Source organism: Pantherophis guttatus, chromosome 2 (assembly GCF_059756535.1).
Source record: "Pantherophis guttatus breed Tessera chromosome 2, ASM5975653v1, whole genome shotgun sequence".
In the NCBI taxonomy this organism is placed as follows: Eukaryota; Metazoa; Chordata; class Lepidosauria; order Squamata; family Colubridae; genus Pantherophis; species Pantherophis guttatus.
The window spans coordinates 122,669,590-122,691,711 of NC_142064.1; the positions used below are offsets into that span (position 1 = coordinate 122,669,590).

The window sequence follows — 22,122 nt, forward strand, 5'->3', positions numbered from 1 at the left end:
CATCAGAGTATTTCTCTTTGGCAGAATCTCTGAGGTCTTGAAGGAAGAACTGAGCTCTTGTAAATAAAATAATAAAGCTATGTCAACAGCTGCACTTGAAGGAGCCTAATAAAATATTGTAGACTTAAGTGTGGTCGGTGTCTGAATATCTGCATTCCTGTATGCTCTTAACAAAAGATTGGAGTAGCAGCCAGCTTCTGTTGGTTGTATCATGTGCCCAAATTCACTTCATCACCGTATTAGTAACAGCAAGACACGGACTCTCCAATTTTCCTGCTAGAATTGTTTTTTTTCCTGTGCTGGCCACAGAAAACCCCCACAACTGGCCAGCACAAAAAAGGATGAACACTTAAAAAAAATAAACAATGGGAAGCATTATATGAACTTTTTGTTGGAAGAAGAAAAAAAGACTGAATTGATGATTTAGAGGTCTAGAGGTTTAAAAAGGTTGAAGGGAAAAAAATCAGATGGAATAACTCAAGAGAAAGAAGGGTGGAAGCCATAATTCTATGCTCTCTTCTGTTTTCTTTCTACGTTATTTCTTTTATATTCTTTTTTTTCCTTTCACTTTCAATACTTCTATTGTATTGGAAATTTTAATTGAAAAATATGGGGTGATACCCCCCCCCCCACATGTCTAAGATCCACACAGTGGTAAGTAACTCTTTGGTACAAGGGCAGGATAAACAGAGGCCTAGTTTTCTCTCCTCAGTCTGCAGCTGAATTGGTCTCTAAGCAGCAGAGCAGTTGCTTCCTTTTTCTGTTTAGTGTCGGTTGAGAAGAGGTGGGAAGGAGAAAAGACCCTCCTGCATCCCGGGGAAAGAGAATGGAGGGCAGCCACCCAGGTAAGGAGGAGATGGGTACAAAGATGGGGACCGTCAGAGGGAAGAATCCTGAGCCATCAGAGGGGAGGCAGCAGTGTCAGGTTATCTAGCAGAAGTAACTCCATTTTTAGAACAGAAGGAGTAGAAACCCCATTTGAACAAGGTGGGAGGATGACACAGACTCTTCCCCCCCTCCCATTTTTCTTCTTTATTGTAATATTGTAAATCATGATATCAGTTATTTTCATAATATTTAGCAGAAGTAATGCGCATGGGTAGAACAGAAGGAGTGTTATGTTTGAGAGGGATAATAATATTGACTAACTGCGGTAACAAAGGTTGGAAGCCAATTATTTTTGCTTTTAAGTGTATTGCTTCCTATACTTTTTCCCTCTTCCTTTTTTTTTTTCCTATTACTTATTTTTCTTTTACTCAAGGGAAATTTCTCAATAAAAATTATGTATATAGATAGATAGATAGATAGATAGATAGATAGATAGATAGATAGATAGATAGATAGATATAATTTTTATTGATATATCTATCTATCTCAATAATTATATATATATATATATATATAAAAAAAAAAATCCCGGAAAGAGCAGAAACCCCATTTGAACAAGGTGGAAGGATCATGTATTGTAAATTTCTTTTCCCCCCCTCATTTTCACTCCTTTGTTGTAACATTATAAATCAAGATGCATGGTACTATTTCAAGGGAGATATCGGTGCTTTAAGGTTTATATAATACGATTAAAACTTAGTAATGTTTTATTATTTATTTAATAAAAGTTTTTATTTTATTATTTAAAACAATAAATATTTACTTATTTTATTATTAACAAGCATAAGGTATTAAAATTTTTTTTTAAAAAGGATCCCAACTGATCCGTAGAGCCCAGCTTTATTAACAGAGTCTCACCACTTGGGGCATGTGGGACAGGGCCTCTAAAAACTAAGAGATTCTTCGTAACAATCATTAAACCTCCATCCCGAGTCTCTCCTGATGATACACTCCATCCTTTTTTATATTTTGGAATATCAAGACCTGGTTATCAGGCCTGGGACTCCCAGGTAACCAGAGACATGCTTAGAGGACTCCATTATTTTTATTCCCAATGTGCCCATGGTTTGTATCTCTGTTTTTGTAATATTTAATGTGATTTTTATATTTTTAATATTTGTGTTTTTATAAGTTTTACCTGATGTTTGTTGAGTTGCCTTTGGTGAGATGGGTGACAGTATAAATTTGATTAATAAACAGTATAAATCAATCCATAAATAAATGGCTTTGGTTCAAAGGAAAGACATCATTTCCTAAACTTCAAAAAGTGGCATAGATGCCATGTTAAAATGCAAATATCTCCTTTATTAAAATGCTAATCATAAAGCATACAAATTCTCCATAACAATAAGAGAAAGAAGCAAGTACATCATATAGGAAGTAGATCGCTTTTTCAAGTAAGGAGGTGCCAACTAGTAACCACAGGCTAAAAAGATAAAAGGTAATGAATACAGGGGGTATCTGGCAGTGTTTCTGCGCAGCCATTGCCCAACCCTGCTTACTTGCTATGCTGGGGTCTTTTAATAAAGAAAAAATACGATTCTCCACAAAGGTCATTTAGCATTTTCTTTCCTGGTTTAGAGCCAAACACTGGAAAGGGTTTTTTTTTTATTTCCTTCTAAGAGCAGCAAGGAGAAGGAGGGGCTCCTCACAAAATGTAAAATTTTGCAAAGTGGGGTTTCCACTCTAATCTCATCCATTTTATCACATTTCCCCCTCTTCTCAGCCAGCTTCCCCCCCCCCACTTTTTTAAGCTTCCCTCCCTTTTTTTGCGGTTTACCGTTAGTGAGAAACATTTGGCAGATGAGCTGTGGTTTTTCTTTTTCCTCAGCTGCTCAATCCAAAAGGAAGGGAAATGAGGGTTAAATAAGGCAATGGAAGAAGTAGCTGCTAGATTGGTTCGTTTTTCTCTTGCCAGGTGCGAGTGGTTAGCTTTTGGGATTTAGAATTTCCTGCTGGATTTAAGTTGAGCCTTCCAAAATATTATGTACTAAAAGCAAGAAAAATAAGCATGATCCAGCATTATACTATGACAGGATGATGTATTTTTTGATAGGCTAGATTTATATCCTTAGGGATTCAAGGTGGCATATATAGTGCTCCCTCTTCATCTATATCTGCACACACAAAAACAAACAGATTAGGCTGTGTTATCCAGTAAGCTTCTATGGCTGGGTATGCTTGAATTTGATGTCCCCTGCTCCTATCTTTTACCCTACACAGAAAAATCAACAAAGTTTGATTTTGCTTCCCTGAAGGAAATAAACTATGAATATTTGCTCTTTTGGAATGCTGTCTAAAGCTGGACTTTTGTGGGAGGTCCCTGAGTCCATCATTGTTAGTAGATTTGTTTCCAAGTGGAGAAAAAAATGGTGTAGCCAAGGACTGGTCTTTCTGTCCACTTTTTAATCATGCGTGGCCAGAATGAAGTCTTAAAGCTGAAGGACCCTTAGTTTGGTCCTACTGGATACAGTAGAGAAAAAAATTTTTAAGTCTCAATCCTGAACTGTAAAGGTCTTCTATTATAATGAAAGCCTATTCTACAAATCCTTTTCTACTCTTTAAATATTTATGCAATATTCTATATTAATATTTAATAGAAACTACAGAATATTTCATGACATATTTTATACTATTAATAATATTAATGTAAATATTATTCTAGTATTCTATCAATTCATCTCAGGAAGCCCTCAACTCTGATGGATATGTTGGAGGGAAGATACAATAATTTTCTATTCAACTGAATCCATATCTAAAATAACAAAATCTTGCATTGCATTATACTTCCTCCTCCTTCCAGTGAATCAGGAAAGCATCTGCCTGAAATACTTCAGAATAGCAATAGCAATAGCACTTATATACTGCTTCACAGTACTTTGCAGCCCTCTCTAAGCAGTTTACAACATCAGGATATTGCCCCCAACAATCTGGATCCTCATTTTACTGACCTTGGAAGGATGGAAGGCTGAGTGAGCTGGTGAGAATCAAACTGCTGGCAGTCGGCAGAATTAATCTGCAATACTGCATTCTAACCACTGCACCACCATGGCTCTAAATTATTATTATTTTTTGAAATTTTCCCAGGTTTTAAAATATATGTCAACTCCTTTTGTCTAAGTACTGTGATAGTTCCTGCATATTTCCATCAAGCTCATCCTCCTTACTCTCTACATCAACTGCAAAGGACAGCCACATGAAAAAATCTGAAAATGGACTCATTTGCCAAGAAGACAAATTTGCCAAGGAGATAAATTCCTTTTGTGTCCACTTACACTTAACCAATAAAGAACTATTCTATTCTGTTCTGTTCTGTTCTGTTCCTAAACTGCATCAGTTAATTGCTATTATTTTCTCTGTGTGGAAAGTATTATAATTTTGATTTTGTAACATATGCAGGAAGAACATTGCAATTTGCATTTTACTGGAGGACTCTTTCAGTTAAGAGAAAAAAATCTTCCATATAGGCAAAAGGTCTACATGCTGTTCAGATTTTGATATACTCCATCTGGGTTAATACATAATACTGGACATACTTGGGTGAATGATGATATATAGCTTATGTGGTTTATGAAAACATTTAAACAATTATCTTTGTTCTTGTTCTTTGTCCAGATTCCTGGAACTTTTCATCAAAAATGGAAGAGATACTGTCTCTTGTGAAACAAATGCAAAACGGTATTTTGAAACTAGGGCCCTAACAGTGGGCACTAGACATCTTAGTAAAATTTTGGAGTGTGCACATGACAGTAACGTGTACCTATCAATGGTTAAAATGGGTAGTCCTCTAGAAAATTGATGAGTTATTAAAATCTGGAGGACAACACATTGCTTACCATATAGAAAATAGATGGGAATTGAGACATTTGGAATTCTTTCCCTTCTTATTATGGAAAGAGTTGTTCTGACTAGAAGATAAAATTGGACAAAATCTAAAGGCTGAAATTTCTGAGATATATTTGCAGGAAATGAGTTTGCTAATTGTTGACTATAAACAAATTAAGTAAAGTAGTTCCAAATGTGTAAAGGTAGACTGCCACTTCTATTCACGTATACAGCATGTTGGAACATTACGCCTGTACTGTGGAAATAGTTGATTTAATGCCACCTGGGGGGCGAGGGAGGCACAACAAAATACCATATCACATAATCCATGGGACCTACAAAATGTAATCATTATGTATACAGTATTGCAATTGTAATATTGCTTTGGTGCCAAACAATGGCCAGATTCTGCGGCTCCTGGATCTATTCATTTGAGAGTGGTGTGGTGTGTATTTCATTTAAACAGAATTTTGCATGATGGGGGAAGGCCAGAAGTTCTTACTGGGTGCCAGAAGAAAAATATAAAGAAAAATATGGAAATGGAAGAAGAGATGCTGATTTTAGGGGAAAGGTTTAAACATCCAGTTTACATTAAAAAAAAAGTTCCAACCAGGAACCAGTTCCAACTGTCAATATAATTTGACAGTTATTTTAAATTATCCTATTTGCTTTCTGAAGCTGTCAGTTGCATTTGCAATGGAAGAAAAGATATTCAATAATACACAGGAAAGTGGTTATGATGAATTTATATAAAGTTTTAAGATACTAATATAATGAAGAATTCAGATTAAACTTTCTCTTTCTTTTTCCTTTCCTTCATAGTGGGAAATCTAGAGCCAAAAATAGAAGATCTAGTAAAAAGAATTAATAAATTGCAGCAAGGTAAGAGATTCAAATGGGACACAAAATAAAAGGCTGGTTTCTGTGGTTGGCTGGCAGAAGTCATGGATTACATTAATATACTTTGTTTGATAAACTTAGTTGGATGAACATAAACTGAGCAGTAGAAATGTTTTACCTCATTTGAAGAGATTATTCATTTGATTTAAATATGTTGTGATATTTTGAGACTCTTGGTAGTTCACAACAGTTCCAAAACAAAACATTTCTATGCTAAATATAAAATTAAAATAAAATCAAGATTACATAACATAATATCACAATTCACCCCCAAACCTCCTGGAATAAATCAGTTTTAACTAACGCCTGAAAAGTTATTATCAATGCAATTAATCTCGCCTCCAGGGGGAGGCCTGGGACTGTTTTATAACATCTCCTGGCCTTGACTTCCCCCCTCCTATTTTATAAGATTGGAGGTCTTCTCTTTTTATTTAATGCTCTAATATTTTCTCATTGCATTTCAGTCTTTTTCTATCTGCAAACAGTGGTCTGTTAAAAATAAAAAGCAGAATAGCTCTACAATATCTTTAATTGTTATTATTAGGACTCCTCTATCTGGAAATTCTAGTAGCACAGTCTTAGTAAAAATTGTTATTGCTGCACTTATTTTAGCTGAGTAATATTACAAAGGTTTAAGTGCATTTTATTTTATTTTATTTTATTTTATTTTATTTTATTTTATTTTATTTTATTATTTTATTTTATTTTATTTTATTTTATTTTATTTTATTTTATTTTATTTTATTTTATTTTATTTTATTTTACTTTATTTAGGAAATTTATATTGCTGTCTGTTCGCATATGGTGACTCAAGGCGGCGTACAGAATATTTTGACCATTATACTATAATATTACTCAGATGCAAAAGGTCCTTGTCATGAGCTTCCCACTTATGTATTATCTCAATTTGTTATATGCATTTTTCTTCAGCCAAGAAGATATTAAATGAAGAGATCTCTGAGGCAAATGAACATAGTAAGACACTTCAGATAGAACTGGAAAAGTGTAGGTATCTGTTCTGTCATAGTTCAGATTGAAGCCAATTAATCAAATGCCACTAATATCTCCCTCCACAGCCAGTTTTTTTTTTAAAAATATATGAACTTCAGAATGCAATCCGCTTTGAAGAATGCTTAGTTTTAAATAGACATGTTTAAAACTGTATTATTATAATGGTCGCCTAGTAATATTAAAGCAAGGTTTTAAACCATACTATGCTGAATAAGTCATAATGGCTGGTTACTACATAATCTTAATCATAATGGATGGGTTCATATATATTGAACAATAATGGGTGGACATCACTAAGCAAGCAGCCACATTATGCTATGTTGCTATGTATGATTTACAGTGCTGTTGATCTGCAGGTACAGGCCTGTTAATTTAACTATTTTAACAACAGCCAATATATTACATAAGATGTACCAGTATATGGGAATGACTGAGAAACAGAAGGGAGAACCATAAACTGGACAACCAGCATATAAAAGCATGAAAGATCAATGCAATAAGATTATTTTGAATTGTTTTTCTGTTCATGCTTGAGAACAGAAGGCACTTTAGCTGTAGTAAATGTATAGGACCTGGGAACAGAGGGTAGATTTTTATAATTCAGTTTTAGAAAAATAAGCACCAACATCTGAGGTTTCTTCCATTTGTATTTTCTGCAATATGATAAAAATAATGCCTAAATGAAATAACTCCTTCTCTTGTAGTGAATGCTGAAAAGTCAAGCCTTGAAGAAATATGGAATGAGAAAAAGGGTAATGGAAAATTCTAAGATACTGGCTTGATTTTTTTTAACATTATCAGTTTTAGCAGTTTGTCCACATTATATTCCTTAAAATTTCACATTTGTTGCAAGGACAATTCACTATTAATATGATTACGATATGAAATACAGTTTCAAGAGATACATTGCAGTATGAAATGCATTTTAAGTGATACTTTATGTTTTGGCATTATTGTAAAATTAATTTAATTGTAGGAATTAATATTAATTTAATTAAAATTTATCTTCCAATGCTCGTACCATTTTTGTATAGGTTTCTATTGTTAATGTTAGGGAAAAAAAACTAAGTTTTGTGTTAATAGTTTCTTATTGTTGCTGTTACGATATACGTTTATATCCCATCCTTCAATGCATATGTTTCCAGGATGGTTTACAGAACTGCAACAGAAACAGAGAAAAAAAATACTCAAATTCATTTGAGACAATGGCAGTACTAAAGCTCCGCATTGCCCTTTAAAAAAAAAAAAAAGCTACAAAAGTCAGCATTTCTCCTCCCAGCTTTACTTATTCCCATTTGTTACATGAAGATGACATATTTCATAGGCAGTGAGTCAGAGGTGGTATTCAGAAGGTTTTGACCAGTTCTGGAGAACTGATAGTGGAAATTTTGAGTAGTTGGAGAACTGGTAAATACCACCTCTGACTGGCCCTGCCCCCATCTATTCTCTGCCTCCTGAGTCCCAGCTGATCGGGAAGAAATGGGGATTTTGCAGTAACCCCCTGGAGTGGGGTGGGAATGGATATTTTACAGTATCCTTCCCCTGCCACCCCCACTGAGCCATGCCCACCAAGCCATGCCACCCCCACCAAGCCATGCCTACAGAACTGGTAGTAAAAAAATTTGAATCCCACCACTGCAGTGAGTTAAGACAAGGTGAGGACTTGTGGCCACAGGCTATATACAGCACAAGTTGGCTTTTATAGTTCTCTGAGCCATCCCTGACAAAAGGCAACAATTCCCCAAATTTTGAGAAGAGAAGCAGATGAAAACTCATATCATAGTTTAAAACCACCCCTAACTCCCCTCAAAGCCCTATTACTTATTCACATCAAAATACGTTGAGAACCAAATTTGATGAATTTCAAAGCAGTTGAGTACCAAGATACCACTGTAAGTATAACTAAAAAACCAACACTTAAAAATCGTGGGTGGTACAGAGAGAAAAGTATCTCTATGTACTTTCTCCACTTGGTAATTTAAATAATTTCTGTACTTGACAATATTGCTCATTTTATTTTTTTATTTCCCTCTTGAAGTTTCATAAGATGGAATTAAACTTTTTTCATGGAAAATACAAACTGGACCAAAATTTTCAGCAAGCTGATCATCACAAGCCCAACATCCTTTCCTGATTAGTCTTTTTTCTTTAAGTATTTTCTGTTTACCTGTGCTTAATACAGAGTCACTTCTTGCTTTATCTAATGAAAGTTGTGGCATTGTGTAATTGCATGTGTTTTGTTCCTTGAAAGTAGTGGCATTACTTCAGTTTTAGAGAACATACAGTACATAAAATCATGGCAGAAATATTATGCAGAAAGAAAATAACCTGAACTGCTGAGAATTAATTTTTACCTTTCTTGCAGAGATCAAAAAAGTCATGCAGATGCATTCAAAGGAGACACAAGCTGAAATGCAGAGGTGAGCTAGGGCTTCTGATCCACCTGCTTTGTGGACTTAGCTATTGAAAAGTACTGAGCAATGTTCTAGACTACAGAAAGAAACACAACAAATTACTCCAAGAAAATATATATATCAAAAATGCTGTCAGTATCTATCTATCTATCTATCTATCTATCTATCTATCTATCTATCTATCTATCTATCTATCTATTATGGTGATTGTATTTTATCATGATTATCATTTGTTGCTTGTATGTATACTGAGAGCTTATGCACCAGAGACAAATCCCTTGTGTGTCCAATCACACTTGGCCAATAAAGAATATTCTGCTCTGTTCTGTTCTGTTTCATTATTCTATTCCAGGGGTGTCAAATTTGATTTCATTGAGGGCTGCATCAAGGTTGTATTTGACCTCAGGGGGGCCAGGGTAGGGCACGCGGCCCTCCAGAGTTCTGTTTTTGCTGGCAGAGGCACCATGGGCCAGTCCTTTGCAGGTCAGATGCAGCCCGCGGCCTTGAGTTTGACTTCCCTGTTCTATTCTATTCTGCTCTGTTCCATTCCATTCTACTATATCTTAATGCATATGTTTTCACTAAAATGATTATATTGGAATACATGGTCCAAGGGCAAAGTGATTATCATAACAAAATTAAGAATTAGCCCATTCTATATCTTGGCTTCTTCTCATTTACCAGGGAGCAGAAATTGAACCTTGCCTGCAAGCAACAAATTGAAGAAATCACAGCCAAGATTCAGATGGAAAAACTGAAGCAGAGGGAGCAGAGGTTGGTTCCTTGCAATTTTGCTATAAATGTACGTGTGCTAGCATCTTCTGATTTCATTTAATTCATTTATTATCGAAAAAGTTACTGCATTTACATTTATCAGATCACATTTCAGACTGCCTTCATTCCTTTAGCAAATCATTTTCTGAAAAGAATAAAGTTGCATTAATTGAAAGAATAAATAATACAGTAATGGAACTCAAGAAATCTCTGATTTCGTCACAACATTCAGGTCATTCAATAAAATTGTTTGCAGGTAAGTTTAATACTAACAAAAATACCATTTTACTTAACATCTTTAGTATATGGAATTCCTTACTAGAAAAGTAAGTCTTTTGACTTAAATAGCTATAAAATAGTTTAGACAGACAGAATAGTCTGTATGCCTTAGCCACAATGGAAAACTTTATGCCATGTCAATATTCTGAAGTCCTGCACTTACTGTATTTACAAGGTGAAGAAAACAAATATGCAGTTACTATTCCATTATTTTCTTCCTTTGGAATATGAATAGCGATTGTATAACTGAATGAATACAACTGAACGTGGAACAAGATGAATCTATAGCAGTGTTTCAAGTATGTCTGTATAACAATGGTGTTACATGAACAAGTAGACCGTATTTTTAGAAACTCTTGCAGGAATGCTGTGGGCGTGTGTATCTCATACATCCTCTCTAAAATCAAGCTAGTCTTGCACATGTTGAACTGCACAAATCATTTTCAACTATTCAACATGGATCAGCACTTTGGTGACTGAATCAGGAAAATAACAATGCCCTGCCTTGAAAATGATATGCCCAGCCCTCCTGCACAATGGCTGCAATTCCATTAAGTTAAGTAACATCACAGCAGGCAGAGATGACTAAAGAATGCTATCAGACCTAGAATACAAATGGACCCAATGCTAGTCAAAGTAGCAATAGGAATAGCACTTAGACATATATATCACTTTATAGTGCTTTATAGCCGTCTCTAAGTGGTTTACAGAGTCAGCATATTGCCCCCAACAATTTGGGTCCTCATTTTACCCACCTTGGAAAGATGGAAGGCTGAGTCAACCTTGAGCCTGGTGAGATTTGAACTGCCAAATTGCAGTCAGCTGGCAGTCAGCAGAAGTAGCCTGCAGTACTGCACTCTAACCACTGTGCCACCATGGCTCCTAACATGGCTGATTCTTTTACTTGCAGCTTCTTGGCTTACCACACAATTATGCTAATAGGCATGGCCACACCAAGTACCCACTCCATAGCAATGCCCTTTAAGACTGGCATCTGCTTCACCTTTTCTAACATACTGTATATAGGTAAAGTGGCTCAGTACTTCCAAAGTTGAGGCCCAGGATCTGCATTTGAGACAACGTCTCCCCTTAACCAGCCCTGCAAGAAAGCCCATTCAAGGGCTTGATGAGCTAGATTCTGTTGCAGTTGACATTCCCTAGAAGTGCAGCAAGGAGTTGAAATTATTTGCAATGCAATAGTTTATTCTGTCTTGTTCCTGCCTTGTGTTTATTTTTTTTTTCTACTTTCAGATTCGCATTTGAGCAGTTACTTGATGAGTTGACGGAGAAGCACAAGAATCTCTGGGAACTTTATGTAAGAGCCTGTTTTTCTTCCCTGTAGCATAAATTATACTCTACAGTACTCCTTAATATTGTAATAAATGTAGGCAGCAAAACTGTGAGTTAAAGATCTTGAATTTCAATTGCCTTTGGGAATACTGACATCAAACTATCTAAAAAACATTTGGCGCTGTCCACAAAGAGATATTTCACAGTTTCATGCTGAGGTCTGAAAATGCAATAGAAAGAGTGGATATTACTGTATACAGGCGTGGGAAAATCCTCCCAGGAAAAACAGCTACTGCATTGGAGAAATACTGTCAAAGGTCTGTGGGTGTATTAGGAACAGGGAGGTACATATTATTTGCTTACAGACTGACTGCTGTTGTCTAGATTCTTGGGTGTTCTAATGAGCCAAACCTGTGCTTTTCTCAGTTTACCTTCCTATTTTAACTCCTTGGAGCACAGCCATGTAAATGAGATTAAAATGAAATGCCAGGTGGAAAAGGGCTAGGCAACTGCCATGTTGAAAACAATAAAAAGCCAGTGATATATAGAGAGAACTTTCTCCACAATAATTGTTATGTCCAGGGCATCAGTAGCAAGACTGCCTGCTATGCACCAAGAAAACTGTTATGTAACTCTTATTTACCCAAAATGGCAAGAACACAATGGTCCATACAATTTAGGAGTACAAGTAGTTCTAGACTTACAACAATTAGTTTAATGACCATTCAAAGTTACAACGGCATTGAAAAGAGTGACTTAATGACCGTTTTTCAAACTTACAACCGTTGCAGCATCCCCATGGTCACATGATCAAAATTCGGATGCTTGGCAACTGACATATACTTATGATGATTACAGTGTCCCATAGTCACGTGTTCACCTTTTGCAACTTTCTGACAAGAAAAGTCAATGGGGAAGCCAGATTCACTTAACAACTGTGTTACTAATTTAACTACTGCAGCGATTCACTTAACAACTGTGGCAAGAAAAGTCATAAAATGGGACAAAACCCATTTAACAAATGAGCAACATAAATTTTGGACTCAATTGTATATCAGGGACTACTTGTAGATGTATGTTACCCCATAGTTGCCGGATTGCATGCCATCATGGCTCCTGTGTGAATGTATGATCACTGCTGGACAGATGAGGGCATGTGGGTGTTGCTGAATGGTATACATGCATTTACTCTATTTATACAGTGTGGCTAGTTCAAGCACTCTTGATAGGTTTTTCATTTACACACTGGAATTGTTTTATTGAGTGGAATGGGCAACCCAAGCTAATATATGGGTTTTAATCTATTTGTGGTCCTCATGTCCCACTAAGACTGCTTTGCTTGAATTCAACAGTAGCTGAATTAGCAACATTCCTCCTCGTGTTTAGTGGGAAAAGAATAGTACATAAATTGACAATAGGCTTAATCATCAATAACATGTTTTTTAAAATCTCAAGAGAAAAAGTTCCAAATGCAATCTTTCTTTCTAGTGATATCATATTGTTATCCCTTTGCTGCTCATTAGTAGACAAAATATTTATAAAAGTATAGATTGGTCACAAAAAGATTGTCAGTCTTTCAAACCAGCTAACACTTAAACAGATGGGATTGTTAATATTAAAATGCATATAATTAATGTAAAAATTATTCTTATTTGTATTGTTACTGTGATATTTTTCTGATTTTACATTCTACCTTTCCTACTCCTCCCTCATGTTAATATTTGCTTGATGAGTATAATTGGAGGCTATTTATGTGTTTAAATATACATTGGATTAAATATTTATTTATTTAAAATATTTATTTTCTTATCTCTCTGATTTTAATTGGGTAAATACCGGTAGCACGAGCAGAAAGGTTGACTTCTTCCTGATGCTACAGCATCTATTAATTTTTGTTTTTGCTGACCACATTATATAGACATTTACATTATTTACTTTGTTTAAATTTGGGAGACTTTGTTTAAAGTTAGGAGAATATTTTTATTGATTTCCTTCCTCATATCTATAGCATATTTTTTGTTGTTGTCTTGTTTCTTTTCATCATATCATTTTCCACTTTTCAGGCCAGGGAGAGACCAATGGCTGACATGAAAAAGAGTAAGGAGCAGTTACTACTTGAAGGTGAGAAAGAAAATGCACTATTTGGGGTATTTAGGTAATTGAGATTACCCAATCTAAAATAATTCCAATTAATTTCTAATGTACTTTGAAAGTACCTTCAGTTTTCAAGGCAGGTAAGAATTCTTAAATGTGATGTGCCATAGAGGATTTATATGTTGTAATATTCCATTAGAAAAACTAATCCAAGAGAAACTGGCTCATGTTCAAGATGAACTGGATTTGCTGAGCCAGGTTGCATTGAGTGAAGAGAGGAAGTTTCTGAAAAGCCAGGCAGCTGCATCTACTTTGTGAGTATATTTCTGTTCTCTTTTGGGATAATAATATTTAGAACTCAGGTAAGAAAGTTTGTTCCTTCCCAAGAATATCCAAGAAATTACCATTTAAGATTTAAAATGAACTACAATAGCAAGTAAAAGTGCTGTTTGTACCAATAAGTAATTAATTGCCCTTCTTTGATGGAGATGGGCCATTCAGAAATATGAGATATAAATAAAATGAATAAATAAGTAACATTAATTATACATGCCTTAAGCAAAATTACACGAGACTATTAAAAACTCTGGTGTGCCGCATTATATTTTTTTGTAATTTTGGACTGTTGGAATAAAAATACATGTGCCAAATAATTTCTCACCACAAAAGCAACTAATAGCTTGATAGATTTGACATATAAGAACTCTTATTCATATCTTTTTCATTTCCAGGGAGTTATTTCAAGAGGAAAACAAAAAAGCAAAAGGTTATCTTGAAGCAGCCTCAAAGTACAATTCTGATTTGCAGGAGAAATGCAACAAGTGAGCAGAAAAGTGGGAATAAGAAAACATATAATTAATCTTCTGCAGATTCATTTCTGAAAGATGAGAATGTCTAGGCAAGAGAGTAATTATCCTTGGACTATGGTGCATTATCTATTTGAAGCAGATTCAAAATGTGAATTTGATGTATCATTAAACATTTTAAATCTATTAGGATACAAGCAAAAGTCAATATTTAATTTCAATCAATCAGAATAGAGCTGGAAGGGACCTTGGAATTCTTCTAGTCCAACCCCCTGCTCAAACAGGAGACCCTATACAAGTGGTGGGTTGCCCCCGGTTCGGACCGGTTCTATAGAACCGGTAGCAAAACTGGCAGAAGGCTTCGCCCACTGACCCTGACATCATCAGAAGCGATCTGCGCATGCGCAGAAGCAAGGCATACAAACTGGTAGTAAAGGTAGGTAGAACCCACCCCTGCTCTATACCCTTTCAGACAAATGACTGTCCAATCTCTTCTTAAAAACCTCCAGTGATGAAGCACTCACAATTTCTGAAGGCAAGCTCTTCTATTGATTGTTACCACAGTTAGGAATTTTTCTTTAGTTCCAGGTTGCTTCTCTTCTTGATCAGTTTCCATCCAGTTTCTTATCCTGCCTATAAGTGCTTTGGTAAAGAAGTTGACCCCCTCTTCTTTATGGCAACCTCTCAAATACTGGAATACTATGTCACCCCTAGTCCTTCTTTTCTCTAGACTAGCCAAACCCAAATCCTGCAACCATTCTTCATATTTTAGTCTCCAGGTCTTTAATCATCTTAGTTGCTCTTTTCTGCACTTTTTCCAAAATCTCAATATCTTTTTTTGTAGTGTGGTGACCAAAACTGGATGCAGTATTCCAGATGTGGCTTTACTAAGGCTTTATAAAGTGGTACTAATACTTCACATGATTTGGATTCTATGCCTCTGTTTATACAACCAGGATTGTTTTAGCTTTTTTGGCTGCTGTCACACACTATTGACTCATATTTAAGTGATCGTCCACCAGGACTCCAAGATCCCTCTCAAAGTTATTGTTATTAGCTGTTATTAGCCAAAAAAGGTTAATACAATCCTTGGTTGTATAAACAGAGGCATAGAATCAATATATTATTGAAACATTCTAAAACAAAGATAACTACCTTTACCATCTACCAGAATTCCTACTCCTGCAAGATTTATTTAAAATTATAAAAACTTTGTTAAAAATGGAAATATGGTTATTAGTTTTCTGCCTCATTTTGTTTCCTTTATATTTACTTCTATTTTGATCCTGTTTACATTGTTCAAGTATTTAATTTACTTCAGGTTAAGAATAGAGCTGGAGGTCTTCGGGATGGAGGATGACAGCATTAATGAAGACTAGCTTGTAGTCCACCATACTGCTGTACAGGAAGAAATGTAAATACTTTTAATGCATTCTTTAAAGCTGTTATTTAACAGTTACAGTCTATAAGCAGGATGGAAGCAGCCACTTATCTGGTATTCTAAAATTAGAGAGCGGATTAATACAATAAGACTTTTAAGCAAAATTAGAATGAACTCTTTATCACAAAATTTCTAGGCTGCAACCAAAGTGTCCTTGCTTTCTACTTAAAGATGTTAAGGGAGGCAGCTCTCCTGCATTCAAGGACAATATTGAAAAATTTGGGATATTATGCCACACTAGATATGAGTTCATGGGCACAAAATGAAACATTAGTTTCTTAAAGTTTCAATAATTAGTTCCTATTCACTCACTTTGATGTAACATTCCTCAAGTAGAGCCTACCCTCTGGAATGAGATTCCATTGAGATCTGGATGGTCTCTATCCTGCAGATGTTTTGATAAACACTGAAGATTTGGTTCTTTGCCAAGGCTTTTGGCCTGGCTGATCGAAGCCCATTTAGGTTGTGTGGATGGGGGATTTTGTTGTTGTTGTTTCTGTTTTCATCACTTTTGCTATCTTTTACTTCTTTATTGTTATTAAAAAAAATCGTTTCACTTTTTACTTGTGAACTGACCAGAGTTGCTGGGAGGTGAGCAACATATAAAGTTCATAAAACAAATAAATCAGTAAATACAGTCAAAGCCTCAATAAAACATTGAAATGCTGCAGCTCTGAGGAGATAGCTGACAGTCTTTCTCAGTTGGCAGGAACTTTGGCTTTCCTTTACCTCTTGGTTTCTTGAGTTTGCCATTTTTAGTGGATCTTTCAAAGGAAAGACACTGATGGCTTTGCAGCTTCCTCTCATAGGAAGCACTTGGATTTGCCCGTGGCAAAGTGTAACGTAAAATAATTTATGTGAAAACAATTTATTTTATTGACCCACTGTGAAGCTGGCAGAAGTGCAGTCCATATCTTCAAACTGCTTCTGAGGAAATTTTTATTTTTTTATTTTATTTTATTTCAAATTTATATACCGCCCTTCTCCCTGAGGACTCAGGGCGGTGTACAGCCAGATAAAAACATATAATACAAACATTAAAAACAATTAGAAGAAATATCTCTGTTTGGCCCCAAATTTAAAAAGACAAAACCAATTAAAATTATTAAAAGAATTTGTTAAGCCAGCCCAGCTTGCTGAAATAAGAAAGTTTTAAGGGTGCGGCAGAAGGCACCGAGGTCTTGGATTCTCCTTATCTCTGGGGGCAGCTGATTCCAGAGGGTAGGTGCCCCCACAGAGAAGGCCCTCCCCCTGGGGGTCACCAGCCTACATTGTTTGGCTGATGGCACCCCGAGGAGGCCCTCTCTGTGGGAGCGTATGGGTCGATGGGAGGTCGTCGGTGGCAGCAGGCGGTCTCAAAGGTAACTAGGTCCTATGCCATGGAGCGCTTTAAAGGTGGTAACCAACACCTTGAAGCGCACCCGGAAGACCACTGGGAGCCAGTGCAGCTCACGCAGGAGCGGTGTTATGTGGGAGCGCCATGCAGCTCCCGTAACTACCCGCGCGGCCGCATTCTGGACCAGTTGAAGCCTCTGGGTGCTCTTCAAGGGGAGCCCCATGTAGAGAGCTTTACAGTAGTCCAGGCGAGAGGTCACGAGGGCGTGAGTGACTGTGCACACGGAATCCCGATCAAGAAAGGGGAGCAACTGGCGAATCAGGTTGGCGAAATGGTAGTGTGGCAGTGTTTTTAGGCCTATCTTGATTTAATGGACACTAAAGTTCATTTTCCCTTGATCCATACAAGGATAGAGGAAAGATTAAGAGATTATAGAGATAATTTCCTAATTTTACATCTCTCTCTATTCCCATCCCCTCGATAGGTTTGTGTGTACAGCAGGAGCTTTGCTTTAGCACTGAGAGAAATCATCTCCGTGGAACATTGGATGTCTTGCTTCACACTTAAATTTGTGGCAAACCATTTGCTGTTAATAAATTTCTGTTACTTCTGCTGTCATAAAAATGGTCTAATGGAATTTTTTATTTATTTCTTGATGCATACTATCTCTAGATCAATGTTTCTCAACCTTGGCAACTGTATGATTTGTGGACTAACATACTGGCTGGAGAATTCTGGGAATTAAAGATTGCCAACATCTTAAAGTTGCCAAGGTTGAGAAATACTGATTTGGATATTAGCACTTCACAAATTATTGGAAACAGATTGTTCACAAAGTGCATTAGCAATAAATGAAATATTTGTCATCAAAGTTTTAGTATAGTGTTCTTTTCAAAGTTTGCGCACCTATTTCAAAAACTGCTTCTAATGTCCAAAGACATAGCTACAGTTGTTCCAAACAGATATCCTCATTTGCACAAATGTACTTTATAGTGCAAATTAGCTCTTTTGAATACTTTACATAGCCTTTCCATAAAAAAATAAAAATAATCATTTGGTGTTAATATGGAATTTTACTAGTATTTCTGTTGCCTATATGTACTGTATATACAGCAAACTTTCCCCAAACAAGTATCTTCTTGATGCAACGTGATTTGGTTATTATGGCAGGAATTATGAAAATTAGCACTCTATCCCTTAAGAATTAAGAATGCATTCTTTTGAATTACTGTTATCAATTAAACAATTTAAATAATTTTTAAAGTGCTAGCACAATCAACTTCTCTTAAAGAAAAAAAATTAGAAGGTACATTCAAATTGAAACTGCATTAAATTGCTGCAAGGACAAAATTTTCATGTATTTTTTGGTTAAAATTTAATTTAAAACAAAATCCATATATTATTACTAAAAATTATTCACATAAAAATGACCCCCAAATGTAAAAACACAGCAGTAAAGTGGATGGACTAAGTGACAGTGGCAATGAGTGTTGGGAGATTTGCAAGAACAAGTTGAAGATAAGAGCATCAGGAAGAAAATCTAAATGGTCGCTAGGCATTGAAAACAACCTGATAGCACATAATCAATCAAAATGTGAAAACAACTATACCATAATTGAAATCCATGTTTCAAAATCTTAGAATCTTGCATTACAGATTCCACAAACTAAACAGGCAGGAAGAATGTAATCCTTCCATGGTATGACCTATTGACATGTACAGTTATATACAGAGTTTGCCATAATCTGAGATGCTGGTTTGTGTAAGATTTTTTTTTTTAATGTGAGTGCTTCAACTGCTTAAGGTCAAGTCCAGCAGTGAAAAATAATTCAATCCAGTGTTGTGTTGCCAATTTGTTAACAAATAACTTTTAGTCACTGAAGCAGAGAGAGAGGTATGAGAAAAGTCTTTATTGCTGGTCTAGCAAGATAAAGACATTATTTGCTTTTTCTTTCTTGCTGAAAGCTAAGTAAGTAAAAGTATTACTCTATTGTCTTGTTCTGCAAATAATGTTACATCCTTTTATTCTATGGTAGCAACAATTCTGAGGTACTTAGGGCTATCAGGCCCATCAATATATCAAAATGTAGTTATTTTTCTGATTTAATAGCTAACAATTCTGCTCAAAATCCAAGGCTGTTGATAACTACCATACACCCAATTTTAATGAGAAATAATAGAAAAATTAAATCATATCAGCCTTTAAATGTACTATACTGGCTATATTGGTCACATCCCAACTCAACCATTTACTGACTATGAAAGGGTACTAAGATAAATAAGTCTGAACAAATATATTTTAATTTCATTGGAAAAAAAGGAAAATACAAACAAACTGAAAGATAGCTGTTACGATTTCAGATATCTTAATACCTGCAAAAAACTTGAAGTAATTTAGAAAAAAGAATGTTGATCACATGGTTAGAAAATTAAAATGAGAGCGAGGGGTACTTGGTGCATTCAGAGCTTGGTTGTTTTCTTGCAGATGTTTCATTACCCAAACTAGGTAACATCATTAATACTAGGAGGGAGTGGAGTTGGGTCTCTTTTTATTTTCTAGTGGCTTGTCCTGTTAGTGTTTGTGGGAGTGGTCTCAAGTGGAATCAACAGCACTCCCACACATATACAACCCCAAATACGGATCAGGTTTGCAGATGATACCTTTAGTATAACCAGGGCCGGATTTAGATGAAAAGAGGCCCTAGGCTATTCCACTTATGAGGCCCTTTCACCAGGGGTGGGATTCAATTTTTTTAACAACAGGTTCTGTGGGCGTGGCTTAGTTGGGGGTGTGGCTTGGCAATCATGTGACCGGGTGGGCGTGGCTAGCTGGTCACGTGACTGTGTAGGCGTGGCTAGCTCATCATGTGACCGGGTGGGCGTGGCTATGTGCATAGGGACTACTCAGAGGGCTGAAAAAAGTCATTTCTGATTGGGCCTCGCACTTTTAACCGGTCCTCACACTTATGACCATCCTCACATTTATGCCCGTTCAGCTTTCTTAACAACCATGTCACTCATTTCACAACTGCTTCTCTTCACCATGGTGACAAGATAGGGCAAAAATGTAAAATGTGAGGACAGTCGTAAGTTCGAGGACTGGTCAAAAGTGCGAGGACCGGTCAAAAATAACTTTTTCAGCCCTCTGAGTAGTCCATATGCACAAAAGGACTACCCAGAGGGCTGAAAAAAGTGATTTCTGACAGGTCCTCGCACTTTTGACCGGTCTTCGCACTTATGACTGGTCATCATTTATGCCCATTGTAGCATTCTTAACAACCGTATCACTCATTTCACAACTGCTTCTCTTCACCATGGTGACAAGATAAGGCAAAAACGTAAAATGTGAGGACAGTCGTAAGTTCGAGGACTTGTCAAAAGTGCGAGGACCAGTCAGAAATAACTTTTTCAGCCCTCTGAGTAGTCCATATGCATAAAAGGATACAGCAAAAGAGAGGGATGAAGGAAGGGAAGGGAAATTAGAGTAGGGGTGAGGGTAAGAGAGGGAGGAAGAGAGGAGGAGAAGGAGAAAGGAAGAGGAAGTAGGGAGGAGAAGAGGGGGAGGAAGAGAAAGTAAGAAGGAAAGAAAAGAGAGAGGTGGTAGGTTTGAGGAGAAAGATTGCTGTACAATAAAAAAGATGAAAGGGAAGAAAGCCAACCCCAAACAAATATAAAGATATTAAGATAAAGAATGAATTGTTAAACTTTAAAGAATAAAAGAGAACAAATATGAATAAATAACAATAATTAGAAACACACATACAAACATACAATGTATTTTCTTTGAACAGAGTATTTGGCTGGTTCACAAATTTAAACAGTGTTTAGTCATTTCAATTAAATTTACAATTTCTATATTTCCTTTTTGCCATATTTATTCCTCATCTATTTTTTAAAAAAACCAATATTACCCTTCATCCTCATCTCTAATCTTAATCAAATTCAATTTTTCCCTTCTATTCTATATTATACCCCTTCCCATTGTCATCTATTTTTATATCCATCCTCACATTGGTTAATTATGTAATATTAGTTGTTTAATATAAATTCAACATTTTAATATAAATCAGTTATATAACTACCTTTTTTGTATATTAATCAATATGAACATGAATATTCCAATTATTTCCATGCAATCCAATTTCTTACAAATCAATTAATTATATTTACCAATAATAATAAACCAAATAATTTCCCCCATATATTCCTCCAAACCACAACTTAACCATTTCTGCTTTCAGAAATATACAATAAATAGTATCTCAATTATTCCAATTCCCTAGTTAAATAGAGCTTTTTTTCTTTTGTGTTTTAAAATCCTGAACTCTCCCTCTTTTTCCCTAAATTTCCCATTGTTTGCACCTACCTTTTTTGGTGAGGAAAAAGAAAAGAATTCTGCCTGCCTAATTTTCCAACCTTGCAGCAACAGCAAAGCAGTTTCACTTTCGTTTCTCAGCATAGTTAGGGGGAAAAAAATCAGCACTCTTTGCAAGGAAGCAGAAGAGCCCTGAGCAAAACAGCCGAGACAAATCAGCTGAGAGCCGGGAGGCCAATTAGCCTATGCTGAAGCTCCGTGGGCCAATAAAATTACAAAAAAACCACCGAACCCTTTGTTAAATTGCTGGCTCGCCCGCCCCTCGCCCACCACTATTTATTGGCAATAAATAGTGGTGCGGAGGGGCGGGGCAAGCCAGCAATTTAACAAAGGGTTCGGCTGCACCACTGGCTCTAGGGCGGCCCTTTGAAGCCCCGTGGCAAGAATTTGAAGTTTTTTTTTCCTCTAGCCATCGGAGGCAGCAATAGATTGGGAGTGGGCGAGGTAAGCGAACGGCCGGCGATCCAACAGAGCAGAGAGTGAGGGTGAGCGAAGGCGTGGAAGCTGCTTTCTCCATCCTGCTCTCTTGCGTCCGGAGCCGGTGGGGAACCACGTGGCAGCCCACGTGGATCCCAGGCAGCGGAACACAGGCTAGGGAAGGGGTGGGCAATTGTGGCTCTTTTACAACCTGTGGCCTTCAACTCCCAGAATTCCTGAGACAGCCAAGCTGTCTCAGGAATTCTGGAAGT

General features: G+C 36.4%; 1 protein-coding gene across 7 annotated transcripts; it reads left to right on the forward strand.

The window, feature by feature from the left end:
- The first annotated feature begins 246 nt into the window (after positions 1–246).
- Positions 247–17,682, forward strand: LOC117675373 (synaptonemal complex central element protein 1-like). Of its 7 annotated transcripts, none has more exons than XM_087888726.1 (13): positions 247–654; positions 4,504–4,566; positions 5,536–5,595; positions 6,544–6,618; positions 7,329–7,376; positions 8,990–9,044; positions 9,723–9,812; positions 11,343–11,406; positions 13,445–13,502; positions 13,675–13,789; positions 14,207–14,296; positions 15,603–15,695; positions 17,543–17,682. In XM_087888726.1, the coding sequence occupies exons 2-12, from the start codon at positions 4,527–4,529 to the stop codon at positions 15,658–15,660; spliced, it is 753 nt and encodes a 250-aa protein (XP_087744852.1). In that variant the 5' UTR covers positions 247–654; positions 4,504–4,526; the 3' UTR covers positions 15,661–15,695; positions 17,543–17,682. The 7 variants fall into 7 exon arrangements, with proteins under 7 accessions (XP_087744852.1, XP_034289818.2, XP_087744854.1 ...); XM_034433927.3 differs by having other exon boundaries at positions 296–845; XM_034433925.2 differs by lacking the exon at positions 247–654 and adding an exon at positions 1,048–1,162.
- Positions 17,683–22,122: the final 4,440 nt, after the last annotated feature.